Source organism: Urocampus carinirostris, chromosome 4 (assembly GCF_059441175.1).
Source record: "Urocampus carinirostris isolate Australia breed hairy pipefish chromosome 4, RoL_Ucar_1.0, whole genome shotgun sequence".
NCBI classification, from domain to species: domain Eukaryota; kingdom Metazoa; phylum Chordata; class Actinopteri; order Syngnathiformes; family Syngnathidae; genus Urocampus; species Urocampus carinirostris.
Window position 1 is genome coordinate 25,799,332 of NC_142352.1, and position 17,951 is coordinate 25,817,282.

The following is a 17,951-nucleotide window of genomic DNA, read 5'->3' on the forward strand; positions in this document are numbered from 1 at the left end:
TCTCATGTTTATATTTTTATCAAGTTTTTCGATATTGGAATATTGGAATTATTACTATTCTAAAATCCATCATCTAACTGTTGGTATGCAATAATGGCTTTAAGTATTTACATACCTAGTATTCGATAATGGCCCCACTGACCTACTTACTATAAGGCCATTATTGCTGATGATTTTTAAAATTTTGTATTTTTTTGTAGTGATTTCTACAAACTAATCAGATGTTTTTCTGGCCATTATCATCTGTAAAGGCCACAATTACACGAAAAAATGTTTTTAATTATTTGCCTCGTAGCAACTGTTTTGACAAACAACTTGCAGGATCTTTTCGGTATCGTTGGACTTTCAGTTTCAAATATTATCAACATATCGCTTTCCTCGGGTGTCCTTCCAGCAGCTTTTAAGTCCGCTGTCCAATGCCAGAGTGACTAATTGGAAGGAACAGGAGATTTCCTGAAGGGCTAGCTCATGTCAATGTCCAGTTTGGGCTGGCTGGATGAGAAAAAATAATTTGAGCATCTGTCTGCCACTTGCACTATCTAGACTTACCCGTGCATTAATTCTCTAATCTGCAGATTGGCCACCCTCAGTGCAACAGATGAGGTCAGTTTTAGCATCTGGCGTTATTCCCCCCTCCCAAATTTGAAATTAGTTGGCCCCACCATTCGGACCTCAGTGCTGTGGACTGCTTTGACCTCTGAGATTCGATCTGCAACCTCTGTGGAAGTGTTCTAATCTAGGCTTAAAACACACTCTTATTCAATAGCGTATGAATTATGTTGATCACAGGAAACTGTAAACCAGACATTCTGTTATTATACAACGGGTCAGGTGTATCGACATTTCGTTCTGTGTACATTGTTACAAGAATGACAATACAAAGGAAATTATTATTATTATTATTATTATTATTTCATGTTGATCATGATTTCTGTAAAGGTTATACAAATAAACATGACTTAACTTGACCAACTAATGTGTTATAGACATCATACCTGTCAACCTGTACGTTTTTGCCGTACAAAGTACGTTAATTATGCATTTTAAGATGTGTACGACGTACAGGAAAATCTCTACGGAAAACGCCAATCTGTCAATGATGGGTACCATTCGGTATACACCGACTATCACGAACCGCAAATCAATCAAGTCAAACGAGTTCGCCGCGGTAGCCTCTATCTCGGTATCGTTTTGTTTGTTGCAAACGAAGCGACCGGTTGACGCTACTGTGCGCATGCGTCTGCCGCCTGGGGATTTCCCATCATGCATCATTCAAAAAAAAACAAAACATGGTGTAATATTATTTTGTATTTTGTAAGGGAAAATACAACAGTTTGTAAGGGCATGGAGCCGTGGAGGTTGACAGGTATGAGACATGCATTTGTAAACTACAACTAATCCTGTTAATTACTATGTCATTACTATGTTATTATCATGTTATTGCAAGGATATGGTGTAGTATTTTTCTAAATATTCCTGATTTAAAAAAGAATCGAATTCTGCGGGTATTTTTATCTTTTTTTAATTTAGCGCCTATGAGAAGTACGACGATGCACCATATATGGCCGTAAGGATCACGTCACCTGTACTTGTAACTCCAATTCCCACCGTCCCTTGCGACGCAGTGTTCAACATGGCGCCTGTCTGGCGGACAAAAGGCGAATCTGTCTGACGATGGGCTGATAGCCCAAATAGAAGCTGAAGAAAACGATTTTTGAAGAGCGAGTTTATACGAATGTCACGACTTCTGTAAGACAAATTTCAAGTCTGTATGATAAAAGAAGCTCCCCAGGTGGCCTGTCTACTGGTTAGAAGGTAAGTTAGGAGCCGCTACTCTGGTTAAAACGTCCTCAATAGCCCGCTTGATTTTACGTGATGTGGTGATGGCCGAACCCCCTTTTAAACACTGTGCGGTTTTGCGATGTTCACGCCATATGTTGAAATAACATTTCTACAACTGTTCAAAAATAAGCCATTTCGGATAGTTAGGAGTTCATCTTGTATTCGGCTTGCCTCTCGACTGTAATTTACACCGAATCCCTTTTGCCGTCAACCCTAAAACACTCAGTTGTGTCTAGTACGATGTACTAAGCTCAACAAAATCAGCTGATTTTTCTACGGGCTTTGGCGCTGGAGGCAAAAGTTGGAACACGGCGTTCTTCTTGCACATGATGAAACTATTATTATTCAGAGCTAACTGACATTTTTTTATCTAATTATTATATTAGGTGTTTTGTCAAATCTGTTTGAGGAGTTTGTGAAAATGTGTTTTGCAAGAACAAACAAGTTGCTGATTTATTTGGAAATCATTTTTTGGTGACATTAAAAAAATAATCTTGAGTTTTACATCCCCTCGCTTCAGAATTAATTGCTCTGTTAGTTTTGACTTGTCTCGTTTGTCAAACAGAACTCAAGTAAACACAAACAAACATAAATATCTTTCCAAAACTTGACTCGAATATAACAAAAACAAATCTCAGTAACAGAGCTTGCACCATTATATAGGACTCTTCTCACCCCGCCCACCACCTCTTTTACCTTTGCCCTCTAGTAGCCCCTATAGGTCTTTCAAAAAAGGATTAACAGGCTCAGAGACAGTTTCTTCTCTGGGCCCTCACCACCCTTAACAAGCGTGCCAGACTGTGAAACATGCATATCTTGTCAGTTGTATAAAAAATGAGCATTATATAGAAAAATTGGTATTCATATCTGACTTTGTCAAAATCCCCCCCCTTCCTTCCTAGTGGGCACATTTAAAATATGAAAATGAATGCCCGTGGGCCCAGGTCTGGTTGGATTTTTTTTTTATGCCCAATCTTACCTTGAAGTCGGAGCCGTGATAAATATCATTTTTTGACACCGATAGCTATTAACGCTTTGAATTATTTTGTTATTGTGTTCATGTTTCATAGTTCTTGTTGTCTATAAATGATTTTAATCATGGCCCCAAATATTCAAAAATGTGGTATTGTGAGTCAAAATAATGTGATGATGAGATAAACATTAATGTCTTTTCTTATGTCCTCTACATCTATAGAGGTCTGATGGTGAGGATTCTGTACTCTCACCGTTGTTATCCGGGTTTGATTCTAGCCGCATCCAATGTTGTGCAAATGTGGTCAGCGATGTTTTTCGACTGATCAATCGTTTTCCTGATACAAAAACATACCACACAATCATAGAACCTCTGTGGTGAGGAGCCCTCTCCCTCTGGGAGAGATGATAATTCTCCCACTGTGGTCCGCTGCGTGTCATAAGAGGCGACTAAAGTGGAGGGAGCGACCAGACTGGGGAACCTCTCCTCGCTATCTCTACTCCCTAAAAGACAGCAAGGCAAAGAAAGGGGGGGGGGGGTCCGAAAAGTCTCGCAAACCCTAGTTATAGGGTCACTAAATGTGATGTGGAAGCAATGCCACTGAGTGGAAGAAAGGCGCTCGGAAGGATGATGACTAAAAAGGAAGGTTGATATGTTATCCTTGAGTGTAACAAAGATGAAAGGAAATGGTGAATTACAGGTGGACGTGCTAGAGAAGGAGTGGCTGTACTTGTGAGGGAGAAAGCTAAGGATAAACTGGTGGAGTGGAAAGAGATATCTTCGAGATTGATGTGGGTGCGATTAAAGTGGGGTGTAGAAGTATGGATGTTTATAAGTGCATATGGGCCCGGTTCAGAAAGAAGTGCTGAGGAGAGAGAGTTCTGGAAGGATTTGTCCGAATGTGTGGCAAGTGCGAAAGTGGTAATACGAGGTGACCTGAATGCTAGAGTGAGTGATAAAATGGTTGAAAATGTGGTTGGTAGATGTGGAGTACCAGGAAGAAATGAGAGTGGGAAGAAATTGATTGAGTTATGTGTGGAAATAAGTTGGTAATTGCAAATACATTGCTTAAAAAGATGGACATGTAAAAGTATACTTTTGTCAGAGTGGATGGTGGTGAGATGGTGGACAGAGCACTGATGGATGATGTAGTGGTTAGGAAAGGGATGTTAAGTAGATTGTTGGATGTGCATGTTTACAGAGGTGAAATGAGTGGTATGTCTGATCATTTTTATTTGGAAGGAAAACTGAGAATAGATGTATCGTGGAGGGCTAGTTATAGGAGGAGTGTGAGGAAAAAGGTGAACATGTGAGAGTTGAATAAAGCAGAAGAGGGAAGAGAGTTTAAAATGAGGATTGGGGAAAAGTATGAACGGCTAAGTAGAAGATAAGTGGAGAGTGTGGAAATGGAATGGAAGTGGTTTAAAGAAGCAGTGTTGAGTGCGAAAGAAGTGTGTGGAATGAGAAAAGATGGTCGAGGTATTAGGGAAGGAAGTTAATAACGGTGGAATGATGAGGCCTTAGATGCTTTGACAGAGAAGAGATGTGCCTTTGAGGAGTGGCTGCAAGATAAGAGTGGTGATGCATATGAAAGGTATAAAGTGAAGAAAAGGTTGCTAAAAGCGGTAGTGGAAGCAGCGAAAAGGAAAGCAAATGATGAATGGTGTGGATAGAAAGGAGTAAACTTTGAGGAAAGGAGAAAAGCGTTCTGGAAAGAAAAGATTTAGAAAGGAGGTTTAGTGAATGATACTGACTGTAGATTGCTGGTTAGTGGTCGTGCAGTCAGGACGAGATGGGGAGAGGTGGCACGGGTATGATTGACTGGTTAGTAAGCTTGTTGAATGTATACTTTTCGAGTGGTATGGTTCCTGTTAATTGGTCTAGTGCACGTGTGGTGCCATTGTACAGTGAAGAAAATAAGTATTTGAACACCATGCTATTTTGCTGTTTCTCCCACTTAGAACTCATGGGGGGGTCTGAAATTTTTATCATAGGTGCATGTCCACTATGAGGGAGATAAACTAAAAAGAAAAATCCAGAAATCACAACGCATGATTTATTTTTTGACGGTTTTGTGTGATACAGCTGCAACTAAGTATTTAAACACCTGAGAAAATGAATGTTAATATTTGGTACAATAGCCTTTGTCTGCTATTACAGAGGTCAAACGTTTCCTGTAGTCTTTCACCAGGTTTGCACACACTGCAGGAGGGATCTTGGCCCACTCCTCCACACAGATCTTCTCTAAATCAGTCAGGTTTCTGGACCCTCGCTGAGAAACACGGAGTTTGAGCTCCCTCCAAAGATTTTCGATTGGGTTCAGGTTTGAAGAATGGCTGGGCCATGCTAGAACCTTGATATGCTTCTTACGGAGCCGCTCCTTGGTTTTCCTGGCTGTGTGCTTCGGGTCGTTGTCATGTTGGAAGACCCAGCCGCGAGCCATCTTCAATGCTCTGACTGAGGGAAGGAGGTTGCTCCCCAAATTCTCCCAATACACTGCCCCAGTCATCCTCTCTTTAATGCAGTGCACTCGTCCTGTCCCATGTGCAGAAAAAACAACTCCAAAGCATGACGCTTCCAACCCCATGCTTCAGAGTAGGAATGGTGTTAGTGGAATTGTGACCAAAAAGTTCTATTTTGGCCTCATCTGACAACAAAACGTTCTCCCATGACTCCCCTGTATTATCCAAATGGTCATATGCAAACTTAAGATGGGTGCTAGTTTAAGCAGGGGAACCTTTAGTGCCATGCATAATTTCAAATCATGACTTCTTAGTGTACTACCTACAGTAACCTTGGAAACGGTGGTCCTAGCTCTTTTCAGGTGATTGACCAACTCCTGTCCTGTAGTTTCAGGCTCATTCCACACCTTTCTTCGAATCAATGAGACCCCACGAGGTGATATCTTGCATCGGGCTCCACTCAGATTAAGATTGACCGTCATGTTTAGCTTCTTCCACTTCCAATTCTAGATGATACACAGGTGTTCAAATACTTATTTGCAGCTTTAGCTACTATTTTCCTTTTTTATTTTCTTTGTTTTTGTGTATGTGTTCGTCTTGCTGTCGGTCACCCCTCTCGAGGAATAAGACCAGGTTAGATAGATAGATCTGCATAGAACCTCATGTGTAATGCGCACCCACATTTTGAGTTATTTTCTGGGTAAAAGAAATGCACAATAAAATAGGGCACCTTTTCTTTTCTAAGATAAGGCAATTTTTATTTATTTTTGTGCAGTCCAGTACCGAACAACCCAAGCGGTATAGTGGTTGCTGACCACTGCCGTAGCAAACAATGTTCACTACGTTGTTGTCAATGACAATAAAAAAACATTCTAATTCTAATGTAGGATGTTGCAGCACCGTGAGGAGCCTCGCTTCACCATCGAGCAGATCGACCTCCTCCAAAGACTCAGAAGGACTGGTATTGGGCAGAAGGAGCTTCTTCACGCCCTGGACACCTTAGACCACCTTGACCACACTCACGGACTCGTCCCAAAACACAGAGCCTCTTCTGGCCCGGCGCCTTCGTCTTCAGCTGCCACTCAGACAGCCTTTTCCGACAACCATCTATCACCCAACAGCTTTGATGTTGGCTTGCCTGTATCAATGGCAACATTAGTTCAGACAAACGGGACAATGTCACCAATCTCCAGGTTTCCCTTGGTGAGTGGTGGGTTTGAAGCGCCCGAGGATGATCTAGACATCGAGGAGAAAGTGGAAGACTTGATGAGGTCAGATTTGCTTGAGACACATTTTTTTGTCTTTTTTTTTTAGACTGTTGTGAGAATGTGTTCACTTGTAGGCGAGACAGCGGCTCTATTAAGGAGGAGATCAAGTGTTTCCTGGCCAGTAGGCGGATCTCACAGGCTTTGGTGGCGCAAGTGACAGGTGCGGGTCCCCTGAACTTGTCTTAAGTCTTCTTCATTCCTCCAACTGGCGGCACGCTGCTCTTGGTCCTCTTGCAGGGATCAGTCAGAGTCGCATCTCGCACTGGCTGCTGCAGCAGGGCTCAGACCTCAGCGAGCAGAAGAAGCGAGCTTTCTACAGATGGTATCAAATGGAGAGGAGCAGCCCCGGTAAGTGTGTGGAAGTCACAATTGTTTTTTTTTTTTTAATTGAGCTCTCACTATCTCTCCTTTTCGTATTTTGAACAACTATTATATCGGTTTTCTAGCCTCTGCAGTGTTCCAAAAATCCAGAGTTCCAGCCCGTCATGTAAAAATCTGTAAAGAGTTTTCAATTTTTCAGTAATAGAAAATACATTTTTCTCCAACTACTCTCCCTGCCTAGACTAGAGAAAAAAAAAGATGGCGTCTGCAAGTAGAATATTTTTGGACATCACTGTTAAATAAAACATGAAATCATAATCAAAATAGATGCCACTCTTTGTGTTTTAATTTATTAAATATTTAACTTTAAGTGAGATAGCAAAATTTGATTAAGAAGTCAAGCCCCGTTAGGGAATTTCTGGTTGATATTCTTTCTCAAAACACTGGTATAACACCATCATTGTAAACCGTGTCCATCAGGTGCCACGCTGGCCTTGCACAGCAGCCCGTTGACTCTGGAGGATGTGGTAATGGACTGGCAGCAGGCCCCGCCTACATTTACCCCCTCACCCGGGGGCTTCCGTTTACGTCGGGGAAACAGATTCACTTGGAGGAAAGAGTGTCTGGCCGTCATGGAAAGGTGATGTTTACACCAGCTCAGAGTTCCCCCTATGATTTTTTGAGTCCCTGGTGGGTGGACAGTCTAAGGGGGCCTAGGGTCATGCTCCCATGTTAGAAAAGGTCATACATTTTAATTCAAACACTTTGATCGAGTGCATTTTTAAAGCAAAATCAAGAAGCTGGATCTATGATGACTGTGTTCTCTTGTAAACTATTGAATCAGAAATACACTAGTTGTGAAAGTCTTATATTGGCAAGTATCCAAAACAAATTACCGATATGAGTTTGAGATAATATTCACATTGGTGATCTGGTGGTAAATTACAGTATTAAATATAAATTTTGCTGTTTTTATGATTGTGGCTTTTAACAGGATGCCGGTTCTTCTTCAATGATTTACTGGAGGTTATTGTAACGTGCAACTTATGAGGGACAGTTAAGGCCTGTGTCCAGCAAAGTTTTTTCATGCTCTGAGTGTTTTTTTCCCCTAATTGCTTGCAATGGGAGCGCCCTGCTTTTACGCTCTGTCGTGAATGCCGGCAGTGCGACTATGCGCTGTACAGGATTTATGCGCGAAACGCTTGCCGCTTAACTTTTTTTTCTGGCCGGCGAGAGTTGAAAAATGGTCACTTTGGGAAAACACAAAACTCATTAATGTCACGTATTATCCAGCCGTCTAACCACAGGGCAAGCGGGGTGGGACAAACTCTTCAAAAACCGAGTCAGTAAAATTTTATTATTTATTATTATTTGCTATTATTTATATAATATAAATAAGTTATTTTGATAATTGTCACATTATAAATATTTAAAAACATGATTTTATTTTTTTAAAACAAAATTTAAATAGATTCTGACAGGCCGTGATGGTTTGTTTGGTGCTATGTATGGGAAACAATGCCAGCTGCCATCTGACTCAACTATTTTATTTATTGTGTGTGGGTGTGTACATGCAGCTACTTCAGCGACAATCAGTATCCGGACGAGTCGAGGAGGGAGGAGATCTCAACTGCTTGCAACGCCGTCATCCAAAAACCAGGTGAGTCCATTACCTGTTGCCCGGCAACACCAAAGAAACTAAGCGCATCCTGTGCCTGTGTTGTTCAGGTAAAAAGCTGCTGGACTTCGAGAAGGTGACATCTCTGAAGGTGTACAACTGGTTTGCTAACCGTCGGAAGGACCTCAAGAGACGAGCCAACATCGGTAAAGTCTTCTTGTCATTTATCAATATTTTTTCACAAGCGGTGAGGAATTTTTGTGTGTTTCCTCCTGGAAGAAGCAGCCATCATGGAGAGCCACAGCGTTGACGTCCAGAGTCCTGAAGGTCAAAGCAACGGGGACGAGGTGGATGCTACCGATGAGCAGGTACAGTCGTTAAAGGGGCAGTGTGTATTATTTGAGCACTAGACAACCCTTTAGTATGTTATTAGAGGTTAAAATATACCCAGTCTACCACTTAACATTCCAGTTAGAAATCACAATGACCCATAATATTTTCAGAACCAGTCCGCAGGCTACTAGGTCGTTTTAGGGGGCTACCATGTTGGAGACCCCAACTTGTGAGAAGTCACCCAGAAAAAAAAAAATCTGCTTCTTCTTCCTAGTTCATATGTAAACATTCTATACTGTATCTCCAGCGCGCTAAGAACTTTGACATTCTTATTGTTTAATATCTCGTGCATCCATTCAATATGGTTGGTGTAAAGTGTAAAGAAGAGGCGAGCAGTTTTATTTGAAAATGAATGTGGAATATAGAAGCTTGACGCTGTTGAGAAAATGGTCGAATCGCTTTTTTTCGGACACTTTTTACCACGAAGGAGGAAGTATTCTAACTCTTGAAGCCAATCTTCCAAAAGTAAGTTAAACTTAACTTTATTAATCTTTTATAGAACATATTATTTTATGACATGTTTATTTTTTAGTACTAAACAATACAGGTTACTTATACAAGCCTTAAACATATTTATATAAACCTTAAACATACTTACAGTGTATATATACCTTTTAACATACAGAATATAGCACTGAAGCAAGTTACGAACAAATTCAACTTACGAACAATCGTCTGGAACCTATCTCGTTCGTAAGTAGGGCAGCGTCGGTATTGTTTTTTTAACACTAGGAAGCACGAAATAATACTCTACCTTTAAGAATTACCCCCTCCTTATTTTCCTTTTGGTGTGTACAGAACATATTTCTCATCTCATTAGCTGCACCGCTTATCCTCAGTAGGGTCGCGGGGGTGCTGGAGCCCATCCCATTAATCATCGGGCAGTGGGCAGGGGACACCCTGAACTGGTTGCCAGCCAATCGCAGGGCACACAGGGACAGACAACTCGCTCGCTCATTCACACCTAGGGACAATTTGGACCGGCCAATCCACCTGAAATGCATGTCTTTGGAATGTGGGAGGAAACCGGAGTGCCCGGAGGAACCCACACAAGCACGGGGAGAACATACAAACTCCGCACAGTAAGTCCGGTAGCTGGATTTGAACCCACACAGGAGGTTCCCAAGACCTTAGAACTGTGCCGCACATGCGCTAACCACTGCGCCGCCGTGCTGCCCCTGAACATTTCATAAATATAAAATGTAATTTAAAAAATTAAGTTATGTATTACGTCAGCACGCCAGCGCAGTGGTTAGCGCGTGTGCGGCACAGTTCTGAGGTCAAGAGATTGAACCTTCCTGTGTGGAGTTTACATGTTCTCCCCCTGCTTGCGTGGGTTTTCTCTGGGCACTCCGGTTTCAACCCACATTCCAAAAACATGCATGTCAGGTTAATTGGCAGGTCCAAATTGTCCCTAGGTGTGTATAAATGAGTGAGTTGTCTGTCTCCGTGCGCCCTGCGACTGGTTGGAAACCAATTCAGGGTGTCCCCTGCCCACTGCCCGAAGATAGCCGGATGGACTCCAGAACCCCCGTGACGCTACTGAGGATAAGCGGTGCAGACAATGGATGGAAGTTATGTATTTAGTTTTCACATATATTTACAATTAAAATACATGAACATTTGGATTACATAATTATCCCTTTTTCGATAAATAAATACATGTATAAATTCTATTTTTATTATTTTAAATTGAATACATCTTAAGTATTTCAACCCTTTTGTATGTATTACTTTTTTATATTTATGTATTCCAAATTGGTAACAACTGATATTTGACTGATATTCATTAATGTACGAAATAAATTTTAGAATCCATCAAAAATTTTATTATGTAAATGATCACCCTTTTTTGATAACTGAACACATTTCTCAATTATTTTTAATGTATTTTATCAATACAGTGTCTATAAAATTTTCTTTGTAATGATCACGTATTCATTTTCCTCATATTTATGTATTCAAAATTTGTTACGTTAAACTAAATTTTACTCCATATTTAAGTTTCTTCATTTTTCTCATGCTGAAGTATGGAATTTTTTTTGCCCTCATGTAGGTTTCAGATCAGGGGATGGTGTAAGGGTGGTCTGTTCGGACCTTTGAGACTCTTTTAGATTGAAGGCTGTATAAATAAACTAGATATTTCATACACATTACGTGATTGGTTCTGGGGTCAAATGCTTCAATCATTGTTTTTTTTAGGTGACATACAAATACCTTGACTGAGAAATATAGAGATATCGTTGCTTCGCTCATTTGGAGTCAGCTGGACCTTTTGAAGAGAGGGAGACATAGTTGCTTCGGAGTGCTTCGGTTGAGAGAGCCAGGGGCGTGGAATGAATATTCGTCGAGACGTTTTTCGGTTGTGGTGCTTGTGGAAAAAGAGTGAGGAAGTGCTTGCCGCCTGCTTTTAAAGCAACCTCGTGACGTCAGCTAACCCTGAAAGCATGTCATTTGAACCCTTCCACTTGTCCATCTCAGGGCGAGTTACTTGAAGGCTTTCTTATCTCTTCTTATCTCGACGCCAAAATGGGCCATGATAAAATACTCAGAATTAAAAAGTCTTGCAGTTCAACTCCCTGGCAACATCAACCTAAATCATGAATCACCACACTAAGACAAATCACCATCTGTTTGATTACAAGCTAACACTTTGGTGTTGTGAACATTGATTGATCTAATGGGCCAACCCATTAATGACTTTATCTGGATAACATCATGTCATTTTTTTGTTCCTCACTGTGGCAGGCTTCCACACTACTGTCCAGCTGGTCCCCCACGTTGGGGCGTGGTGCCGCATCCGGGACCAGGGGCCGGGCATCGTCATCTGGTCAACGAGTGTCCTGGTCGCCACCTTCACCTACCACCAGGGACAGGCGCGGTTCGGAAAAGACAGGGGCGGCCGGGGACGGAGCTGCCTTAACTTTGGTGGAGGACATCAAGACAGAGGTAATAGAAGACGACTGAAAAAGAGGTATCGCCGTCGGCTTCTGATACCAGAGCTCAAATACCTCCTGCCCAACCGCCACCAACCTGCTCAGCTACACTCCGCTTAGCGTAAGTCGACATTATTTCCGAGCAGGCGGCCGCCGTAGAGCCGCTCGTCACACTGTGATCACAACGGTGCAGCCTCAAAAACAAAATCCACACATGGAAGCTTTCAGATTTTTCATGTTGCAAATGACCGTATTTTCCGGACTAGAAGGTGCACTCCAAAAGCCCAAATTGGCCAGAAATTTCAATGTGCGCCTTATATTCCTATGCGCATTATATGCTGACAAAATTGAACTTGTGTTACTAGAGTTCTGCAATCATTGATCAGTCGATACATTTTTAGCACTGAGCACAATTGCATAACAATGGTAGTAACAGGGATTAAACTGGATAGCAAAGGTAGGTGCACCGAATCCTGAACCCAAGGCAAGGCCGCTTAAGACATAGATGGTTGTTCACAATTGCATAAAATTGGATTGGATGCAACGGCAATTTAACCTAGATCACATCGGGGAGAGCGCCTGACCCTATGCACTCGACCACCAGGAATACGGAGCAGGGATCGAGAGGTATGGGTTTTTCAGGGCCGATACTGATTATAAGCATAAAGAGGCCAATAAGTGATATTTAAAATCTGATAGTTTTTCTGTAAAAGCTTAAAAATTGTCATAATATTTTTTAATAATGCAAAAATAATATTTGTTATGAATTCAAATAATACTTAGCTCTCAAACTTTTTACAGTAAGTAAATTAGAATTTCAACACAACTAACATGATTGATATTTAATTTAAACCAAAAACCTGCAGTGCAGGTAGTAAAATTAGTCTTAGCAGCAAATAAAAGGTGGATAAAAACAAATATATATATTTTACTAAAAAATAAATAAAAATGTCAATACAACAAACATTTTTATCCATCTACCATGGTCATATCCCTCAAGAGGGGTGACCAACAGCAAGACAAAAACATACAATAACAAATAAAATAAAATAAAAAGAAAATAAAAAAGGGAAAAAATGCCAAAAAAAACCACAAAATTTTTTAGACCATGGCCAACCTAAATGCCCAAACACCCAAACAAGTTAAGCACCTCGGCACGCAAGTTGGTCATGCTTTCTTCCCTCCAGATGAAACGGGACACAAGAAAGCGGCCATGGCACTCGGGTTAGAGTGACACAACACTCTATTGTTCAACAGCAGGGCCCGACAGCTTTCACTGGTTTACCCCTGCCGCATCATGCGGGTGCCCTGCCCATCCCTTAGAACGCGTCCAAACATCCCATTATCCTTTTACAACACCTCTCTACTCATTCCTATCACCAACAAACATGATTTAAAACAAAAAGTGCAGGGATTTTTCAGGCCTGGCAGTATTTCTCTATCGATGTAGAATGAAAATTTACTTCCGGAGGATTTATAAAGTATTAGTATATAAAATGAAGTTAAACACAATTTTGCACAGATATGTGAGTAGAATTAGTAGTTCCATTTGAGCCGTACAAGATTGTGGTGCAAAAAGCATAATTGTTCAGTAAGATGGCGTCTCTTGCATTCATAAAATGCAGAGACTTCTGAAGGTTTGCTGAATTGGGACTGATGAAGGTGGTGCAGATAAATTATTTTTCATGTTTGGCAAGTTTTTTGAGCGCATTTCATTATATCTCCACCACTGAAGTGGATCTCCATTCTGCCCGTCAATCACTGGTTCCTTCATAAACAGGTCTAGCTCGTCCTCAATGCAGCTGCTGGTAACCAGTGTGGGGTGCCAGCACAGATGAAAACGTCTAGTCTGCTAGAAGACGCCTGTTCCCTGTGTTGCCTTTTGTGGGCGCTTCTATCATCTTCATATGTTCAACATGCAACCATCTGCTCCTCCACACTGGCGATCTCTGTTACAGCATGCTCCTCTCTGGAGGTCTGTTGTATGACAACGTCCTCTCCCTCTTCCAGCCACACTTTGGCCTTGCTCAGTGTTGTGGCAAAGGAGAATGCACGACTCTTATAACGAGGATCCAAGAGATATGCAGGCATCACAAGCTTTGTATCCTCCAATTTTGAGGAAACACTTCTCCAAACTCTTTTTCATGACTTGCTTGAGTGTTCCTATGTCTTTGGTGGAGGCCCACCCTCATTATCTTGAAGTAACACTTTCAACACAGTCAGGTTGGGAATGATGCTTAATGCTGATGAGTTACTGTGGCTCACCTGTAAAGCCACTTCCTCTATTGGTAGAAGAGTTTGTATTAAATGTGACACAAGATCCTACTGTGGAGTAGCGGGACTTGAAGATCCTCCGTGTTCACCACAGTACAGCTGAAGTGCACACCTCTGCTCCAGCATTCTTTGCAGCATTTGAAGCGTTGAGTTCCTCCTTGTTGGAACAGCCTGGATTATGCTGTGTTCTGGTTGTTACCTCTGAACATTTCGCAAACACAGTTAGGCCAAAACAGGGTAGAGGAAATTTGTACCATGATTCTTAAGAAATGCAATGAGATCTGTGATGGCTCTGGCTTGACTGACGATCATGCACGACAAGTTGCAAAGTGTGAGCTGTGCAAATGAGCTCTGGGACCTCAGCAAGCTTCCTTCTTCGCAATATTTGCGCCATTGGTTCCAAGCACTTGTGCTTTGCTTATCTGATGATGTTATATTTGTCAATAATTCAGAGCACATTATGAGAACAAGTCACGGCATTTAGATGGACCAATAACTAACATTTCGGTCTTTTCAGAGTTAAGGCCCAAGAAGTTGAGTGACATACATTCTTTAATCTCAGTGAGGCAGGCCTCCAAATTTACAGTTTATTGTGGCAGATTCCTCCATCGGAAGATATAGTCATCTGCGTAGCAATGGAAACTGATATTATACTTGCGAATAATCTCACCTAATGGAAGCATGTAAATGCTGAAAAGAAGGGGGCCAAGTACTGAACCCTGCAGAACACCACAGGTAACACTAAAGGGCTCAGATGTAATTTCACCATATTTAACACAGTGGGTCCTATCTGAGAGGTAGGATCTGAACCATAAGAGGATGGGTCCTGGGAGACCAATCCATTTTTCCAACTGTTCTAGTAAGATATTATGGTCCACAGTGTCAAAGGCAGCACTAAGGTCCAGCAGCAGCAAGAGTGATGAAGCGCCAGAGTCCATTGCCAGTAGAAGATCATTGGTTACCTTCATCAGGGCTGTCTCAGTAGAGTGGTTAGCCCTGAATCCTGATAGCATTGATTCAAAAAGATTCTCGGATAAAAAAAATCGTTCAGCTGCTGTGCCAAAACTCTTTCAAGTACTTTAGAAAGAAACAGTCGGTTTGACACAGGTCTATAATTACAAAAGCTGAAGTCAACTTTTTACTCTTAATCTCTTAATCACACACACGCTATTCTACCACAGACTTTTTAAAATCTCAATATTATCAGCGGTCTTCATTCAGAGATGGCAGAACTGCCGCTGTTTACTCTGCTCTATTCTTCTGCTCATTGCTACGTTAATAATAGTCTTGAGATGTAAAATGCTAAAATATTTGTTACATTTTTGGGTTTACCTTCTACATGTCTGTACTGTCACTCCGGTCTGCAGTGTGTGACTGCTGAGTCGGGCCAGCTTCTGTTTCAATGGCTCTGGCCCTGGTCGCTTATCCAGTCAGAAGGCGCGGGGTGGGTAGCATCAAAAACAGAGGGCAGTAGAGAGGGAAGAAGAGGCTTGGCTGCATCTGAGCCTAAATAACCCAGCTTCAGATTTATTTAATTGGCCTGTCAAATAAAAATGCCGATAGCCGTCAAATCCTGAAATACCAGTGCCGATAATCGTTCGACCTCTAACACAGACAACACACGAAAAGGCCTCTGTATCCATACTGGTCGCCATCTGGGTTGGATTTCCGGTGCAATCCAATGTTATGACCAGAGATAGATGGATACTTTATTCATCCCCGTAGGGAAATTCACACTTCCAGCAGTCTACCCCGTTGTTTATTAACAGATTAACATGATGCCCTAGGGGTGCTTGTAGCGGAGTGGATGACGTCACGCCAGTCCAAAAGTTCGACATCCCTGCGGCAGATGGAAAACTTTTCTTTGTGAAAATCCAGGGATACACCACCTCGTGTTAGCAAGTCCGTCTCCTCTCCGATTCCCCCCTGCTTTCGTGTCTCTGTTTAGCGGCGTTGAAGCCGGATAGCTCCGGGTAGCTCCGGGTGGCTACACGTTAGCGTCCGGAATGCTAAACGTGAGCCACATTTCCGCAAAACACAGCAACTGCGCTTCCTGTGCGCTTCGATGTTTTCCACCAGCACTCGATGATCTTATTTGGTCGTGAGTTCGCATTTACCATGATTACGGATGGTACCGAAGACTTATAACGCCGCTAGCCGCTTCGCTAGCTCCGGCTCTTCTTCCACGATAGGCCCCTTTATCACGCCGGCACGAGAATTCTTCAGGGCAAGGAGTTGAAATTCCTTGAATACACGCATTTTTTGTGCGCTAAAACCTATTTACCATAGGATAGAAGTAATCCATAGTGTAGTTGTCAAAACGGAAAGAAAAAACACCGAAGATAGGAGCAGACAATAAAACAATAGGGCAGCTGCTGGAAAAGGCAGCCGCTCGTGGCAGCGCCGCTTTGATATTACCTGGCTGATCGATCATTTTTTTTCTGGTTCACCTTAATATATGAAAACAAAATAATCACAAAAGACTATTTTTTTGGGTGCGCTTTATAGTGCGTGAAATACGGTACATTCAGTGTTTTGTTTTGTTTTTTTTACTCCACACCAGAACATTGAGTGAAACAAAAAGGGACTTGACCAGAAAAGCTGATTAATGGATGCAAAGAAATTATCTTTTTTTGTTTTGGGTTTGTCGTCATATTGATCGATTACTTCCAGTTAGTAGGAAAAAAATGAAACTCATTTTAAAAATGTATCACTTACATATGATAAATCACATTAACAATAATACTGTGCAATATCATCACTCTACCAATAAAGTTTTTATCACTTAACATCAACCTTAAAAATTGTAATAAATCATAATGAATTAAAGGTTTATACAATAGAACCCCGGGATACAACGATCCTCCCTTACAACATTTTCACTTTACGGTGAGAAACAATTCTTTTTGTTTCTCTTAACTGCATTTTCTCCACTATGTGACATCAACAACAAATTATTTTGCATCCACCCGCAACTCCACTTTACCACCTCAAGTCTCACCATAAATAAATATATTATTATTATTTTTTTTACTTCCAATTATATTTTATTCAAATCATATACACGCACACTGCACATATGTATCTGGGGGCGCATTACACTTGTATCCCGGGGTTTACTGTATGTAATATTTTAAAAAGCAGGAGGGGCAACAACAGAGCTTCAAGATTCCAAAAATGCAGTTTTAGTAAACGGCGTTTCTTTGCGTCCAACCTCACCAAAAGGCCAATCTATGTGACTTTCAAACAAGACGTTGTTTGTACGCTAACCGTACACATCGGAATATATCCGAAATAGTAGAAACTGCGAGGGTGCAATTTCACGGACACAAATGTGTTTCCACTCCCTGGAACAAAAAAGTAGCTTCCATTGAATGAAGCCAAAGTATTAGCGTTTTCAAGTAGATCATTTTCTCTTTTTAGTACCATACATAAAATGTGTGGAGACACTTTGAGTTGTCTTCTGTCTTTTCGTGTGTTTTAAAGGGACAGTGTGTGTTTTTAAGCGCCTCCTAGTGGTAAAGAAAAACGTCATTCAGTTTAAAGATATATTGATTTGAATCATAAGCAAAAATACGTCAATTATATGAATGTGCATTTTTTACAAATACATGTAGGTGGAGGAATATGTATTTGACGTAAGATGAGAGAGCTGACATATTTGTTGGCCATTTTGCATCCCACTCCTGGTTTGCACTCCTTTAACATATCTTCATGAGTCTCTTTAAGGGCTGGTAACAGCATACTTTCATTTTTCATCTTTTTTACCTTATTTTCATTTTAAAACAAATGTAATTTTAATTCTCCCCCCCCGTTTTTCTTCTTGCTTTCCTATTTTTGTTTTATTTTCTATTTCATTCTTTT

The 17,951-nt window shown here is 41.3% G+C and overlaps 1 protein-coding gene across 2 annotated transcripts; it reads left to right on the forward strand.

The window, feature by feature from the left end:
• The first annotated feature begins 1,638 nt into the window (after window positions 1-1,638).
• Window positions 1,639-12,658, forward strand: LOC148367150 (homeobox-containing protein 1-like). 2 transcript variants are annotated; one of them, XM_088333206.1, is made up of 9 exons: window positions 1,639-1,815; window positions 6,165-6,548; window positions 6,620-6,705; window positions 6,783-6,893; window positions 7,347-7,506; window positions 8,444-8,526; window positions 8,595-8,690; window positions 8,764-8,852; window positions 11,626-12,658. In XM_088333206.1, the coding sequence occupies exons 1-9, from the start codon at window positions 1,772-1,774 to the stop codon at window positions 11,842-11,844; spliced, it is 1,272 nt and encodes a 423-aa protein (XP_088189332.1). In that variant the 5' UTR covers window positions 1,639-1,771; the 3' UTR covers window positions 11,845-12,658. The 2 variants fall into 2 exon arrangements, with proteins under 2 accessions (XP_088189332.1, XP_088189333.1); XM_088333207.1 differs by having other exon boundaries at window positions 8,767-8,852.
• Window positions 12,659-17,951: the final 5,293 nt, after the last annotated feature.